At 38.7% G+C, this 14,558-nt stretch overlaps 1 protein-coding gene across 6 annotated transcripts in view; it reads right to left on the bottom strand.

Moving 5' to 3' along the window:
- LOC137296902 (plexin-B-like) overlaps window positions 1-14,558 on the bottom strand; it is a 256,296-nt gene that overhangs the window by 26,876 nt on the left and 214,862 nt on the right. For all 6 annotated transcript variants that reach the window (XM_067828790.1, XM_067828789.1, XM_067828794.1 and 3 more), the window contains 10 exons: window positions 10,744-10,876; window positions 10,169-10,322; window positions 6,176-6,272; window positions 5,745-5,853; window positions 5,217-5,348; window positions 4,764-4,868; window positions 4,062-4,155; window positions 3,407-3,576; window positions 1,061-1,212; window positions 82-187 (listed from right to left, as the gene is read on the bottom strand). In XM_067828790.1, coding sequence (XP_067684891.1) covers window positions 82-187; window positions 1,061-1,212; window positions 3,407-3,576; window positions 4,062-4,155; window positions 4,764-4,868; window positions 5,217-5,348; window positions 5,745-5,853; window positions 6,176-6,272; window positions 10,169-10,322; window positions 10,744-10,876 — 1,252 coding nt within the window. The remainder of the gene's footprint in view (window positions 1-81; window positions 188-1,060; window positions 1,213-3,406; window positions 3,577-4,061; window positions 4,156-4,763; window positions 4,869-5,216; window positions 5,349-5,744; window positions 5,854-6,175; window positions 6,273-10,168; window positions 10,323-10,743; window positions 10,877-14,558) is intronic.

Genomic DNA, 14,558 nt, shown 5'->3' with positions numbered 1-14,558 from the left:
CTAGGCAACTTAGATGATTCAAGACCCTTCCTAAACGAGGATGGACCAAATCCTAGTGTCTACATTGGTCCTGGTGTGTACCTGATAGTGAAAGGTAGCTTCGCGGTACTGTGCTTCAGCACCACCTATTTTCACTGTCACATAACCCTCAGCAACCTGACCTCGCCAGTCGGCACGGCACACGATTCTGGAAAAAGAAATAATTACAAACCTTATAAATGATAATTGTAGGAAATATTTAACTTTAAACACCTTGTTTATCAGAAAAGTGTGAACAATGCAATATCTTGCTAGTATGAAATAACATAATATTCATAATACATTAATTTCCAGCAATATCATTGTGAGGGCATTATATGAACATGCCTAGCCTCTAGCCATGTCTCCAAGTTTCAGCTCATCTGTTCATTTCCCCCACATGATAGCTGTCTGTCTCCCTCATAAGGAGAACTGAACCCTTCTGTATGTCAATCAAGCACTCACACTGGTCAGGTATCCCACAATCCCTTATTGGCAACATTAAACAAATGTGTCCAGTCTCAGCAGATAAATTACGAACTGGTCAAAATGCCCATGTCAAAAAACCCCAAACACTACACAGCTATATTCAGACAAAACATCACATTCTTTGAATGACAAGCAAAGTCATTTCTAAACTACAGGGGTTTTGCAAGGCAATTTCATTGTCAAACCAACGGACAAATTACATGTTTGGCAGATACACAAAAGCTGTTTCCGAAGTAATCATTTGAGTGTATTTTTTACAAACTGTTCCTTTAAAATATTGCAATATTTTCTTCAATGATCTCAAATTGATATGTTGCCTTTTGCATATAAAGACATTGATCATAAAGTGACACATGAAGATTCCCAGAATTCTGCTTAAATGAATGCAGAAATATTGTCTCTCATTTTCATGACAGATGTAGTTTATTATTCCAAGAAAAAAATCCCTCAATCCGTCTGGTCAATATACAATTTGACAAACTGATAAGGCACACCAATTTAAATGGCTTCTTTTAGTAATCGGCAAAGATTTGAATGAATGCCTTTTTCTTACCTCTTTGATGGAGAGTAGAGATGGCGGTATGGCATACATTTAACACTTGCGATGAATACAGAATTCTCAATATCTTCAAACGTTGAGCCAAGATTGCTTCCCTCGATGGTAACATTTGTTCCTCCTTGTATGGGCCCCGATAATGGATATACCTGAAAACCATATTAAACCATTTAATTTGTTGATTCAAATTTGACAGAACTTATTAATTGCTGCAGGCGAGTTAGTGACGTGCAATATTAGAGCTATTTGATAAAGCATGTCAATGATTCTGGATCTTAAACCAAGGGTTGATACACAAATGACAACTGATAACGCAGGGGGTGATGACAAGCATGAAGGCAACTTAGTCCTTACATCATGTAGATGTCTCTGACTGACTGGCTCATTGATTGATTGAGAGGGGAGTAAGGGAATGGGAAGCGAGTTAGGAAGGAAGAGTGATTAAATGAGGAAACTAAGGGGAAGGTGAATGAAGAAGGGAGTGAGTCTGTCTCACAGTCCCTGAACCATATTACTTTCCCTACAGTCTAGCCTTCCCTTCAATGCAAAAGCCCTAAAGAAGCAAGTCTAGATTTCCTCTGTCTCTCTGGGGCTCCTTTTCAATTTAAATGGTTATCTGTTACGATTAAAATGATATGCAGTCAAGTCTTGTTAATCCGACATTGTCAGTTGCATGGCATTTTGTCGGATTAATAAGGATATCATACCAAATATGTGAGACTAAGTTACATTTTTTCCAACAAAAGCGTGGGATAAAGCTGATTGTTGGATAAACAGAGGCTGGATCAGCGAGACTTGACAGTATGTTCAGAGATTAAGCAATAGTCTAGGAGTGAGTGAGGCAATGAGGGACCAACTAACAAAAAGAAATTGTGAATAAAAGAATATGAGGGCCTGGGAGAGGATGGAAAATTTACTGATGACAGTGTTGGTGACTGAGAGCAAGCAAAAGAATTCCATTTCACACAGACCATTTTGAGTAAACAGGGCATAACAAAAAACTCTGAATAACACATTTTGTACCAATTCACTATAGACTAAGAAAGGGAGTCTTTCCAACAACATCAATGCAAGGAACACCAAGAACAGGCTTCACACAACATTTACAATTAAGCCAGTTCTCAAACTGGCAAGTAAAAACTTTAACCACTGCACTACAATGAGAGCAGATGTTAACATTTGTACACAGCTCAGAACTACTTGTTAATCCAGCCAGCAAACAACAGTACCCTTGAAACAACCCAGAGTCATCTGCAAAGATCTCTGTCTGCAAACATGCCCATAATGGCTGATGTCATGTCTGCATAAGTAACCCTCCCAAATGGAACTGCCTCGTTAACGGCAACAAGTCGGACCAGCACATGCATCGTCTCCTTCATGCTGTTACTATCAACCATATTTCATTATTCATACACCAGCTTGTAACATGATAAATTGGAAAGAAGATCCTAACTACACTCTGATAACCTGGGCGAGATATTTGCATGCCTTTTAATCTCAATTTATTTCTTGTGCACAGTTTCAAAGGACATTAATGAATATTGTTGGGAGACAGCAGACGGAAATCCTATTGATGTCAGGACTGTGAGATATTCCAGACTGTGTCACTATGTGGGGAGCCAATCTCCTATAGGTGCATGTTCAAAGACAAAAGCTCAGATCTGTCCTGAAATTAATGGTTTGAAGTGAAGGGAAAGATATGCTTGGAATTTTAAGCAGGATGTGCGTCCGACAAGTCTTTCTGCCCATCACGGAATTATAAAACAGGAATTCTAGATAATTGTGGATATGTCAACTCAGAGAGCATTTATTGGCATGTTGTAGGTGTGCTCCTGACAGTGATTGTAAAGAGATTCTTCTGCTTGATTGAATATTATTTGTTCAGGAGCTGATCAGTCAGTCAGCATTTAGTAAGACATCCTTTAGATCTAGGGTTCATTCTTTAGAGCGATTGCAGGGAATGGGAGTTAAGACTTCAAAACTTGGAACATCTATGAGTAAGTGGATGAGCGAGTGAGTGGGGGGTGAGTAGGTGAATGTCAGAGCTATTCACCTTCTAAGAGCATGAGTCAGGTCTTGCTGATATCACAACAGCAAGGGACAACAAGAAAGTGTTCAAAGAAATATTTTATAACAAAATGTTGGTTGGAGAGGATAACAACTCCACACTGGCATTGCTTGGCTGAATAGGTCCTAGGTGCTGATAGACAAAGCAACCATAGTGCTAAGGTTGCTAACTCCCACAACTTGTCATGGCATACGATAGTGGTAGTATTGGTTGTCCTGTAATGACAACCTAAACGCTAAGATTGAGCCAGAAAATCCAAGTCGCTGAGTACATACCCGAGTTATTTCTGGTGCAGGACAGGAAGACACTGATCGGGAGTTACAGTTGGGGCTGTACTTGCAAGTCTGGTCACACCACATACACTCCAGCGCCGCCCACGTGTAGTTGAGGTTCAGACAGAGTCCACACTCATAGTTGGCCAACACGTCACACTTGTACACAGTGGCTGGGGAAAGATGGACAGGAGTAAATTGATCTGTTTGGAACTTATAATGCTCTAATATACCAGCTTCATAATGCGGGTTATAATGATTTTATCTTGACCACATGTTCTTGTCACTGAAATCCCATGTGTCGTCTCATACAATGTCAGGCTACAAAGTGCAATGCAAAGACTGACTGAGGTGTAATGGCACCTTCAGCAATATTCAGATCATCACAAGAGCAACACTAACAGAGATTGGTGAGAGTGAGTGAATGAGTGGGTGGGTGGGTAAGTGGGTGAGTGATGTTTCAGCAATATCATGGCAGGGGACATTTGAATGGCCTCCATACATTGAACCCATGTGGGGAATCGAACCTGGAATCGAACACCATGTCTAATCATTGAGCTATGGCAACATCCTCAAATTGGTTGGAACCATGAATCATTCAGTAATAATAAATTTTAACAAACAATGACTTGTTAACGCTTACAAATTCTAGACTAACCTATGAGGGGTGTGGTAGTCTCCAGGTAGAACTTGTTGCCCCAATACACCTTCATGAGGGCTTCCAGCTTACCCTGGGTCTGGTCATACTCAATCTGAAACACATTACCATTTAAAATATACTACTTCCCCCAAACAAACTCCAAGCATCCTTAAACATCCAAACACCAAACAAACATTATGACTGTCATGTATTTGAAAATAAATTATAACATGCATTGTGAGCAATCTCTTCTAAGATATATGATATTTTTGTTTTAGCATCATTATTAGCAATAAACAACTGTGGCCTGCAAGTAATTGAGTAACTGCCAGACATACAGTCTTTGAAAACTGACTAATATCCCAGGGTAAATTATTAGCTAACACCCATTACAGACCACTCAACCCCAGTTTAGCTGTTCTTAATGAAGCGTGAGGTACTGGTGACTTATTCTGAAAACAGAACAAGTTGAGTCAATATATACGTATACTAAACAGCAAGAGAAACGCAACCTTTGAAAAAATGAAATCTCATGAGTAAGTGTTCATGTTTATGTCTTCTATTTCAAAAAGCAACAAAGAAGCAGAGTTGCATTTCTATTGATGTTAAGTATATTAACTACATTCAACTACTCTGACGGGTTGTAAAGTCTGTTCTCATGGACTTGTTTGTAAAAAAGTCTTAACATTGGGTGTAAGCAACGTTTAAGATTATGCCCACCTTCGGCATGTCACAGGTGATGTGGGTATCGTCCAGTCTCTCGGCAGCAGCCTTGTATGTGTATGACCCAGTATCCACTTCACACACATAGTTACCAAATGTTGACTGGAAGCACAACAAAAATTTCCCTGAAGTCTGCATGATGACATGAAAGATTCTTGTTATCAGAATGTTACAAATCTATTATCAAGAGACTAAACAGCAGAGAAATTAATGTGGTTTTAATTGGATAAAGAACTGCTGCTTCAGAAATAGCTCCAACTATCTGATAGTTACGCAGTTGCTTTCTCAAGGGGTGACGACTGCCAAAAATGTTTCACTGGGTCTGGGTTTGGAAACTGGAACAATTTAAAAGATTTACGGACATTTATCAGCAGGATTCCAAATCTGTGGAATTCCAAGTAAGATGTCATTCCTGATATAACAACCCTGGTTCTGATAAAGGCTACTTACCCCAAGGCGTGGGAAGTTGTATCCTTTGAGAAGTACTTTCCTGCGAACTCCAACTGGCAGATAGATGTTGTCTGTGACCTTGGTCTCAATCCTTGGGCAATGGACAGATCCCCGCTTACCTGGCAAAGTGCTCTGGAAATTGAAGAAAATGGTTCATTGAAATTGTGCAAATAAAATTTAATATTTTCAAACTGATTGATAAAATCTGATGTGATGTTAAGTTTTTAAGACTTAACAAAAACTTTGTTTGGTGCTGACAAACCAGGGATTATAATGGGATTCAAACACATGGTTATTAAGGGACAATGAACAGCAACATGTGAACCCTCTGGGCTATCTGAGTCTTTGAAGTGTCAAAGATGGTCATGGTCAATACTAGCCACTCTCATCTCCATCGTGGCCGCAAAATGTCAATTTTGGGTGAAAATGTTCACAAAAAATGGATACTAGATGCATCTTCAAGCCAGATGACCATGGGGGATGTCCAAGAAATGATGAGATTAACGTGAAGGCCGGACATCTACTTACTGCCTGTGACCGGATGATGCCCTGTTGACATTGGAGGGTGTTGTGGTGACACGAGTTCTCATAGATACACCAGTCACACACATACGGGGAACTTGCACAGGAAGAGCACCTGCAATATCAAGAACATTGGACTCCAAATAAGATCCTCTCAACGAAGGACTGCAAGACAAACAGGGGCATGCCACATGATTTAAATCAAAACAGGCTGGAGAATATTGAAATCATTTAACCATCAACTAGTCAACATGCCAGATATAAGCACAACTCAACTTTTGATAAAGATCACCATTTTGATGATCGATTCTGTGTATCATTAAAACCAATAATATCCCAGCTCATAATGGGGTAGTATATTAGAAACTATTTATGTAACACTGGATTTACAGAGTTTCATAATTTTTAAATTGCAAAATAACAGGGACACAACTCACGTCTTGAAGTTGCTGCAATTGTAGAAGGTGAACTTCCTGGTAACAAACAGCTTTCCTGTCTCACTGGAGTTAAGGGCCAGAGTGACCGTTTGGGAGGCTGAAACACAAGAGAGTATCGTTTTACACAGTAATATACCAATGAGTCTTGTACAAACTAGTCCTGTAATGACATGCACAACTGTGATGCCACACCTATATGGGTCATAGAGTTGTGTAACAATGCACTGTGGGAGATACAACACTCAGCATGTGTGTAATGGATACATTTCTATTATAACCCCTTATTTAGCTTTCATTCATATTTTAAAAGTCACATCAATTAATATTTCAGCTGAAAGACTGACCTCCGTTGGTAAAGGTTAAAGTCCTGGACAGATAATGATAGTGATTGATAACATGCACAACAATCAACTCAGCAACTCAGACTATTAGATCCATTCTGTGAACTCCCTATTCAGCAAGAGACCAATTCCAAAATGGAATCCTCTCACAGCTCAGCATTGGCAGACAAAAGAAATGAATTATCAAAGAGGTTATTGAGGACTCTTGCACTGAGAATTAGTATTTTGTAAAAATACCTACCAAATATATTGCTTGTATGCTTAACAAAATATACTGAGGGGTCCTGAATATTTTGGAAATATTATTTTAAGTGGAAACTGAGTACATAAAGTCATGAACAGATCCACAAAAGCGGTCATGGTCCGTAACTTTTTCTGTTGAGTATATATACAACTCATTCAGAAAATGGTCACCACGACCTAACAGAATTTACTCTCATATATTTTAATGAAAACTAACTGATGTGAAAAAAAAGAGAAATTAAATTAAAAAAAAAAAAATCAAATATTTCAAATCCTTGTTTAATTTATCCCATTACAACCACCTGTTTCACAAGAATGAGGCTGCATCTGAATAAACTACAGCCTCAGATAGCACATAGCTCTAGTATCTACAGCAGATAATGTATTTTATTGCAACTGATAATGCATTAAGAACCTTAGATAGTCAGAGCTCTCTGATAAGAAATAGAATCTGAACAACATCAGTCCGCCCATAAAGAAACAGTTTTATCTCTGACGCTCAACATAACTGATTGCACGCAAGTCAAGTTTCACCCGGAACTTCCTCAGCTATTAGGCCAGGTTTTTTGTTTGTTTATATATTTTGTGCAGAAATCTAGGTCAGTATTGACTGACTCAGTTTGATTTTACACCGCTCCTAACTGTATTCCAGCATCATCACAATGGGAACACAAGAAATGGGCTTCATACATTGTACCCATGTGGGGATTCAAACCTGGGTATTTGGCGTGACAAGCCAATGTTTTAACGACAAGCCTACCCCAAAGGCCCTCTAGGTCAGTAAGTCGGAGAATAATATGGTGTCAGTTGTTTTATGTTTCTCAAAATGTTAAGGAGGTAGAATAATTGCAGGGTGGATAGATAGCAGACATTGTTTTTTGTTTTGATAATGTTTCAAATAATTCATTCTTATAGTTAAAAACTAAGTATTATCATCCATAAGGTATTTCTGGTTGTCAGAATTAAACATACACGCTCATAATTTCATTTTTGTGACAAATATAAATTTTTCATAATCTGGGAATTTCTTCACCAAATTCTTCAGCCTTGTCACAAACAGAAGCATAAATTATGAACTGAAGTGTTATTAAAACCAGTGGATCTAGTTACAGTGCAATTACAAGAATAAAAAACCTATCATGATAACTATTGATTTATTTGCACATCACACTTATAATTAATATATGCATTTAAAGCCATCACAGCTGTTGGACCAATATGTAATGTAAGCGTGTTCTTTTGTCACGAGGTGTGATGAATCAACACCATAGAAAATTTAATGATATTTCAGGTAGAAACAGAATCGGTTGACAGTACTGCATTCCATATTCTGAAGGCTGGATATTGTGTTGGAAGCAGATGGCAGTATCACATCACTGTTTTTGAGATGTTATTACACTGATCAAGCTGAACAATAATAGGCAGGAAGCATAAATTATCTCAGTCCCTGAGTGTTGTCACATCATGCTTTCAGGATATGTTGGATAGTAATGATAGGTGGATGTAATATGCAAATACTGCAACAGCTGAGAGGTTTTAAATCAGTGAGCTCACATGGTTTGGCCTTCAGAAATCTTTTGCTAATACTAAGTGTGAGTGAGTGAAGTTTAGTTTGGTTTTACCAATACCACAGAAATATCATGGTAGGGGACACCAGAAATGGGCTTCACACATATGGGGAATTGAACCTATGCATTCGGCTTAACGAGCAAATACTTTAACCACTAGGCTGGCCCAGCACCCCTAAATGTTTTGCTATTGCTATACATAAAAAACATGCAGTCTGGCATGATATGTTTATGTTTTTCCATGTGCATTAGTCATGTTTTGTTTATTCATGTCTTTACAACACTCAACAGAAGTGTTAACACTCTGAAGAACTCCAGAACACTAAATTTTGGCTTTGGCACAAGACGGTAAAATCACCTCCAAATGGATGGTGTCACACATTTTAATTCAATTCCACACAACCAAATTTAAATTGGCAGGCATCTAACCTGTTTTTGGCTGAGACCACCAGTACGCCTCAACTTGGCACCAAGCCTTTATTGCTCATGTCAATGAAGGCAGGTCTCAAGGAAGTACACTTTCCATTCAAAAATAGACAAAACACTTTTTGTCTCTGGTGCATCCCCTCTCAATTCATCATCTTCTCTAGCTGACCTGACACCAGAAAAGCCTGTAGCATGGCACACTGTTTCAATGACAAGTAGCTATTTTTGAACAAGTACCCAGCATGCAATATTTTCATATGGGTCTTGTGACAAGGAGATATTTTTGCAATGAACTGACAGTGTGTGGTAAGATTGTGACAGTCTGTATTGCAACACTGAGGGAAGATAGAACGACTGACAGATGCTGGACTTGATGGCCGTTCAGAAATTGGCACAGAATCGTCACATCCTCTGACAGGGGAGCTTCTTTTAACCTCGTCTGTCCCCTATGATGGATAGAGGTATTGACCACTTTTTTAAACATTTATCGGCAGCCTGTCCTTTAGAATAATGAAACAAAACACAATAGAAATTAAATCATTTTTTCCATAATGTCTGTAATTTATAGTTTTAAGGAAAAGAAGTCAGATGTTCTAATACTAACTCTGTTTCTGTTGAGTACAATATACCTTTTACTGACCATAATCAAAATATTTTTGAAATGATGCTGTAAAAGAAATCATATGGATAATTATCTGTTAGTGACTGATGTATACCAAAAAGTTGAAAGTCAACTTCTACCGTGGCATCTACACTGAGATGTTGCATCTATTGCAATATAGAATTTGTCAGTCTTCATGTTCCTCTTCATATCCCTTCATGTTAATATTTTGGATTGGCATGACAAATCATCTTTAGTAATATGATAGATAGAATCAGGTGTTCTTTAACATCTTTTGAGTGGTATATTGATTCTTTCCTTGTACACCTGATTCATATGACATATTAAGGTAGTTTATCAGCTTGTATGCCCTGACAGATGAACTATTATTAGCATTGTAATGTAATGTTATTTTTTCACTTAGTTTAAGTAGGGAAGACCAAAAGAGTTGCTAAGATAGCCCAGAGTTTTTTTAATACTGATTTTCCACTAAGAAAGTTAGATATTATACTAAAGCATTTTTTATATACTGACATCATGGCCATAACATTCTATTCAGTCCATGGACCTTCTAACCTGAAATCAGGCACCTTGTCCACATGACCAAAGGGGTTTGCGTTGTCAGCAAGCTGACAAGGTAAGGTTGACATCTGTGGAAAGACTCCACATTCTGCTACATTGACAAAGCACAGCTTGGGGGTTAAGGTCAAAAGTACCTTGGAGCTTGATCGGTTTGTTGCGGTCCCGTTAGTTGCCTTGTACCTTGGGTGCTCCATACTGATACTTATTTCCTGACTGTGTCAGATGCACTTACCTTTGTCACCAAGTGACAGTCCCAGATCAGTGAAGTTAGGGGTCATGCACTTGGCGCCAAAGTACCAGAAATCTGCCTTGGAGCTCCAGTTGAGTTGCTGGAACACACAGCTGTAGGTGCTGGTCATCGGCAGCTGCGGAATGGTGAGATGCAGCTGCAACAGAAAAAGTGGGTAGGTTTCAAATCTGCTTAAGTATCTCTAGTACCTGACATTTCTGCTTTATGGGTCAAGGAACCCCAAAGTGATGCAGGTCTCAGTGAGTGAGTGAGTTTAGTTTCATGCTGTTTTTAGCAATATCCCAGGAATATCATGACTGAGGACACTAGAAATGGGCTTCATACATTGTGACCATGTAGGGAATCAAAAACAGGTCTTTGCATTAAGAGTCAGGGCATTAATGAATACGCTACCCTCCCATAAGATTAACAGAGTGTATGACCAAACACTGACTCTACAACAGTGCCATCAGGTTTCATCCTGATGAAGAACAAACAGTACCAGCATCATCCTGTCTTGGACATCATGTACAAGGACATTGATACATTAGACACGAAATTTAGTAAAAATGACTCACCTCTTCCACTTTTGTAACTGAGACAGTTTTGGGGGAGATTTCCGTGATGTAGATGCACTGATTGGCTCGACCGTGCAGCCATCTTGCCATTGATGGATCCTCTGAGTTTGGACAGCTGCTTCTCAGTACACACCTGTAATACAAGAAACATTTGATAGTTAGTGAGGGGGATTAATTTTTCACACTATTAGCAATACCCCAGCAATAACATAGCAGGGAACACCAGAAATAGGGGCTTAACATATTGCATCCATTTGTGGAATAGAACCTCAGTCCATGGGTTGATCACTAGGCTACCCCAACACCCCAGACAGCACTCACACATATAGTGAACTGAGTGAATGAATTATTTTGATTTTCTGACACTGACTAATAAGCTATCAGTCTGAAAACTAAGTGAGCGGGTTTTACGCCACCCTTGGCAATAGTCCATCTATATGGCAGCAGTCTGTAAATACTGAAATCTGGACAAGATAATCCAGTGATCAACGGCATGAGTATCAATCTACCCAATGGGAATAACGAGATATATGCTTGACCACCCGATCCTGACAATTGCTTCTTATGATAAGCATGGGTTACTGAAGACAAATAAAGACTAGAATGTGCTTGACAAATTATATCCGAGTGGAGTGACTAACAGTTAGTATACAATGACCACACATAACCATCCAGGCCAGACATTGTGTCCACTCAATCCACAGTAAAGTCAACAACACCTCGCATGTGGTCCAAGGGACCTCAAATATATATACAGTGAACAGTTAAGACCACCCACATTTTATTTCATATTTGCAATAAAGATTCCCCTCAAAACCCTCTTGACAAAATAATCCAGCGTGAAAATACTGTCTAAACGATAATCAAGATTAATGATGTAGCCAAACTTTCTGTTTTTACAATGCATTTTTTCACATTCCCATTACATTTTCCTGTAAAACAATAAACATGTCTGCACAGCATCTCAAACAGACATAAACATCTATTTTATCATATAACATCTTGACATCGTAGGTTCCAAACATTTAAACATTTTTCAAGTGTCCCATTTCTGTTGCCGAATCTTCACATTAATTCCAATGCATGGTCGCAAAAACAGAAATGAAATATTCACAGATATTTAACAGATCATAAATAAAACATAAGCTGTTGATGAAGTAATTCATAGGGGTGACACTGCGACTTGGCAGTCTGTGTTTCTGCAGGAATGCTAGCCTCACTTTGGGATTACTCAAAGAGTAGGGGATAAAAGGTCAATAATATCCTAGGGGTGGAGACACTTCTCTAACTGGGGTTTATTACAGCTAATTAATAACTTCCTCAGACACTAGGCTATTTTTAGCATATCACTGCCTACATGGATATCTTCAGACTCCAGCCTGATATTGCCTGTTTTTAAATAGTTGATTGTTGACACTGATTACTTTTACGTAACTTAAACATTTTTCAGGGTGTTGGGCAAGGTGACTGAAATATAAATCTGGACTAAAAGATCCATAGTTTGGATCTGTTTTGTGTTCTGGATTTGATATCATATTGAAATGTGTTTATCAATTTGCTCATGAATGTATCAGTTTGTTTGGTTCCTAAAGGTGTCTCATCAGCTGCCTCCAGATCACAAATCAGCTTCCACATATGATACATTTTACATCCAGGGATGAGTGAATGAGTTTAGTTTGACGCTGCTTTTAGCAAATTTCCAGCAATATCATGGCAGGGGACACCAGAAATGGGCTTCAGAAATCATACCCATGTTGGCAATCATATCCAGGTCTTTGGCGTGATGATGTAACACTTTAATCACTTAGCTACCCCACTGCCTTCATGGGATGATGATGATGATGATCATCATCATCATCAAACAGAATAAACAATACAGTGATAATAACCACCACATATAAAAGTACTTTAAATGACATGGCTTTACATACTTTCTCAGAGGTAATCATAACAGAGTCACACTCATGATGGGTTAACACTCATACCACAGGGCCACCCTAAGCCATAACAAGCACGTATGGTTGTACACTGCTTACAGCAATATTCCAGTAGTATCACCATGTGGGACACCAGAAATGGGGATCACACACCATACTCATGAGTGGAATCAAACCCAGATCTTTGGCATGAAGAGCAAACGCCTTAACTACTAGGCTACACCACCGTTCCCCTCCCCCTAAGGTCATAAGAAGATGATGCTGATGACTGACGCTGGTGTGTCATCAATATGACACATTAATCACCACACTGCAAATATGACTGCTATCACTAAATCAGTATTAACACACTGGAAAAGTATTTAGTAAATGGTCATAAGGCACCTTGAGACAGAATGAAAAAAAAAAAAAAATCACCAAATTAAGATATAATCTACTATTCCCTGACAGTTGCATATGCTCTCCTATTAAACTCTAAACAATGACGGCACGATACTGACATGCAGTTATTTCCCACGTGCCATCTCACAGCCTGACCACGCCATCGTCAATTATGATGATTATTCATACAGAGATGGAATCTCCATCCCAACACATCAATTCAATAACATCATAACATTTCTTGTAAATTTTTAATTTTCCTCCATGGCTATAAAACAGTTGTCCTCAAAGGATTGACACAGCACGAGACTGATCTTATCTACTGGGCTCTGTGACAATATGGCGAGACAGACGAGCAAAAGTGTTCAAATTTATCATTCTTTTATACAGAACAGGTCAACCGAGGCGTGGAGACTCTCTGTCATTACAAACACCATTGAGTTTGAATTCGTCAAAAAAACTAAAAAAAATTACATGTGTAAAAATACTTCTTTGTTGAGGATATTCAATGACATTGAATCAAATATGCATGAAGATTCGTCTGACTATTCTATACCTGTTTCTATACTATTACGCTGCCATTAACAGACGGTGGAATAGATAACATCATTTCAGCCCATTGTCTGCATGTTGACGCATGTCTCATAAAATGTATCTCTACAAGGGAGAGCACAAGCTACCCACAATTCCACCTTCACAATCAGTATTTTATTGCTTTGGCAGTAGCAGATAATGTCTATTAACGGATTGCTGCAATTCATGCTCAGATTTCCATCATGGGAGCTGTCTGAGTAGCCAGTGGATAAATCACGGTAATCATCTGGTCAGTGAAAGGACCAAAGAAATTGCAATTATGATATATGATAAGCATTACCATGTTAATTTCCATTATGAAGTGAAGAAAAATTACGCTTAATGTTACTGATGTCTGGAAACAGAGCTGAGTGGGTGAGTGAATTAACAATATTCAAGCAAAACCATGTCTGCTCAATGCGGAAACAAAGCTAGAACTGATGCAGGTTTCAAAAGTTGACCACTTTGGTTTGACCATAAATGCAGGTATGGTGCTGACACACCAAGACAGGATTCAAACCTGCAATCTGGATGCCAAAGGGATACAACTCTACACAGAAAATTCTTGCACCTTAGACCACAGAGCCACCAATGTTTCTTGTAGTAATTGTGAACAATATACATGGCCAAAAATACAGCTAAAATTCCCTTCACAGGAATTAGAAAATGCATTGTGAGAAATTATTGACAAGGTGATTTTTAAGTGCCAATCACTTTTACTAATGTCAATCCTTGAGGACAATCTTCCCTTCAGATTGTAGAAGTATGTTCCACACCAAGCTGAATGTGGCTTTGTCAGGGATTAATCTCATAGCTTATGTCAACGCCAACAGATGGCCAAAAGTTCCATGTCTAAGGGTCCTGAGAACATGACTTGACTTAATCTTCCAAGCATTAATGGAGAGAAGCTGTAGATAGTCCTCA

The sequence above is a fragment of the Haliotis asinina genome, chromosome 9 (assembly GCF_037392515.1).
Source record: "Haliotis asinina isolate JCU_RB_2024 chromosome 9, JCU_Hal_asi_v2, whole genome shotgun sequence".
Lineage (NCBI taxonomy): Eukaryota > Metazoa > Mollusca > Gastropoda > Lepetellida > Haliotidae > Haliotis > Haliotis asinina.
The sequence above is the reverse complement of the archived record's forward strand: the minus strand, read 5'-3'. Positions and strand labels throughout refer to the sequence as shown.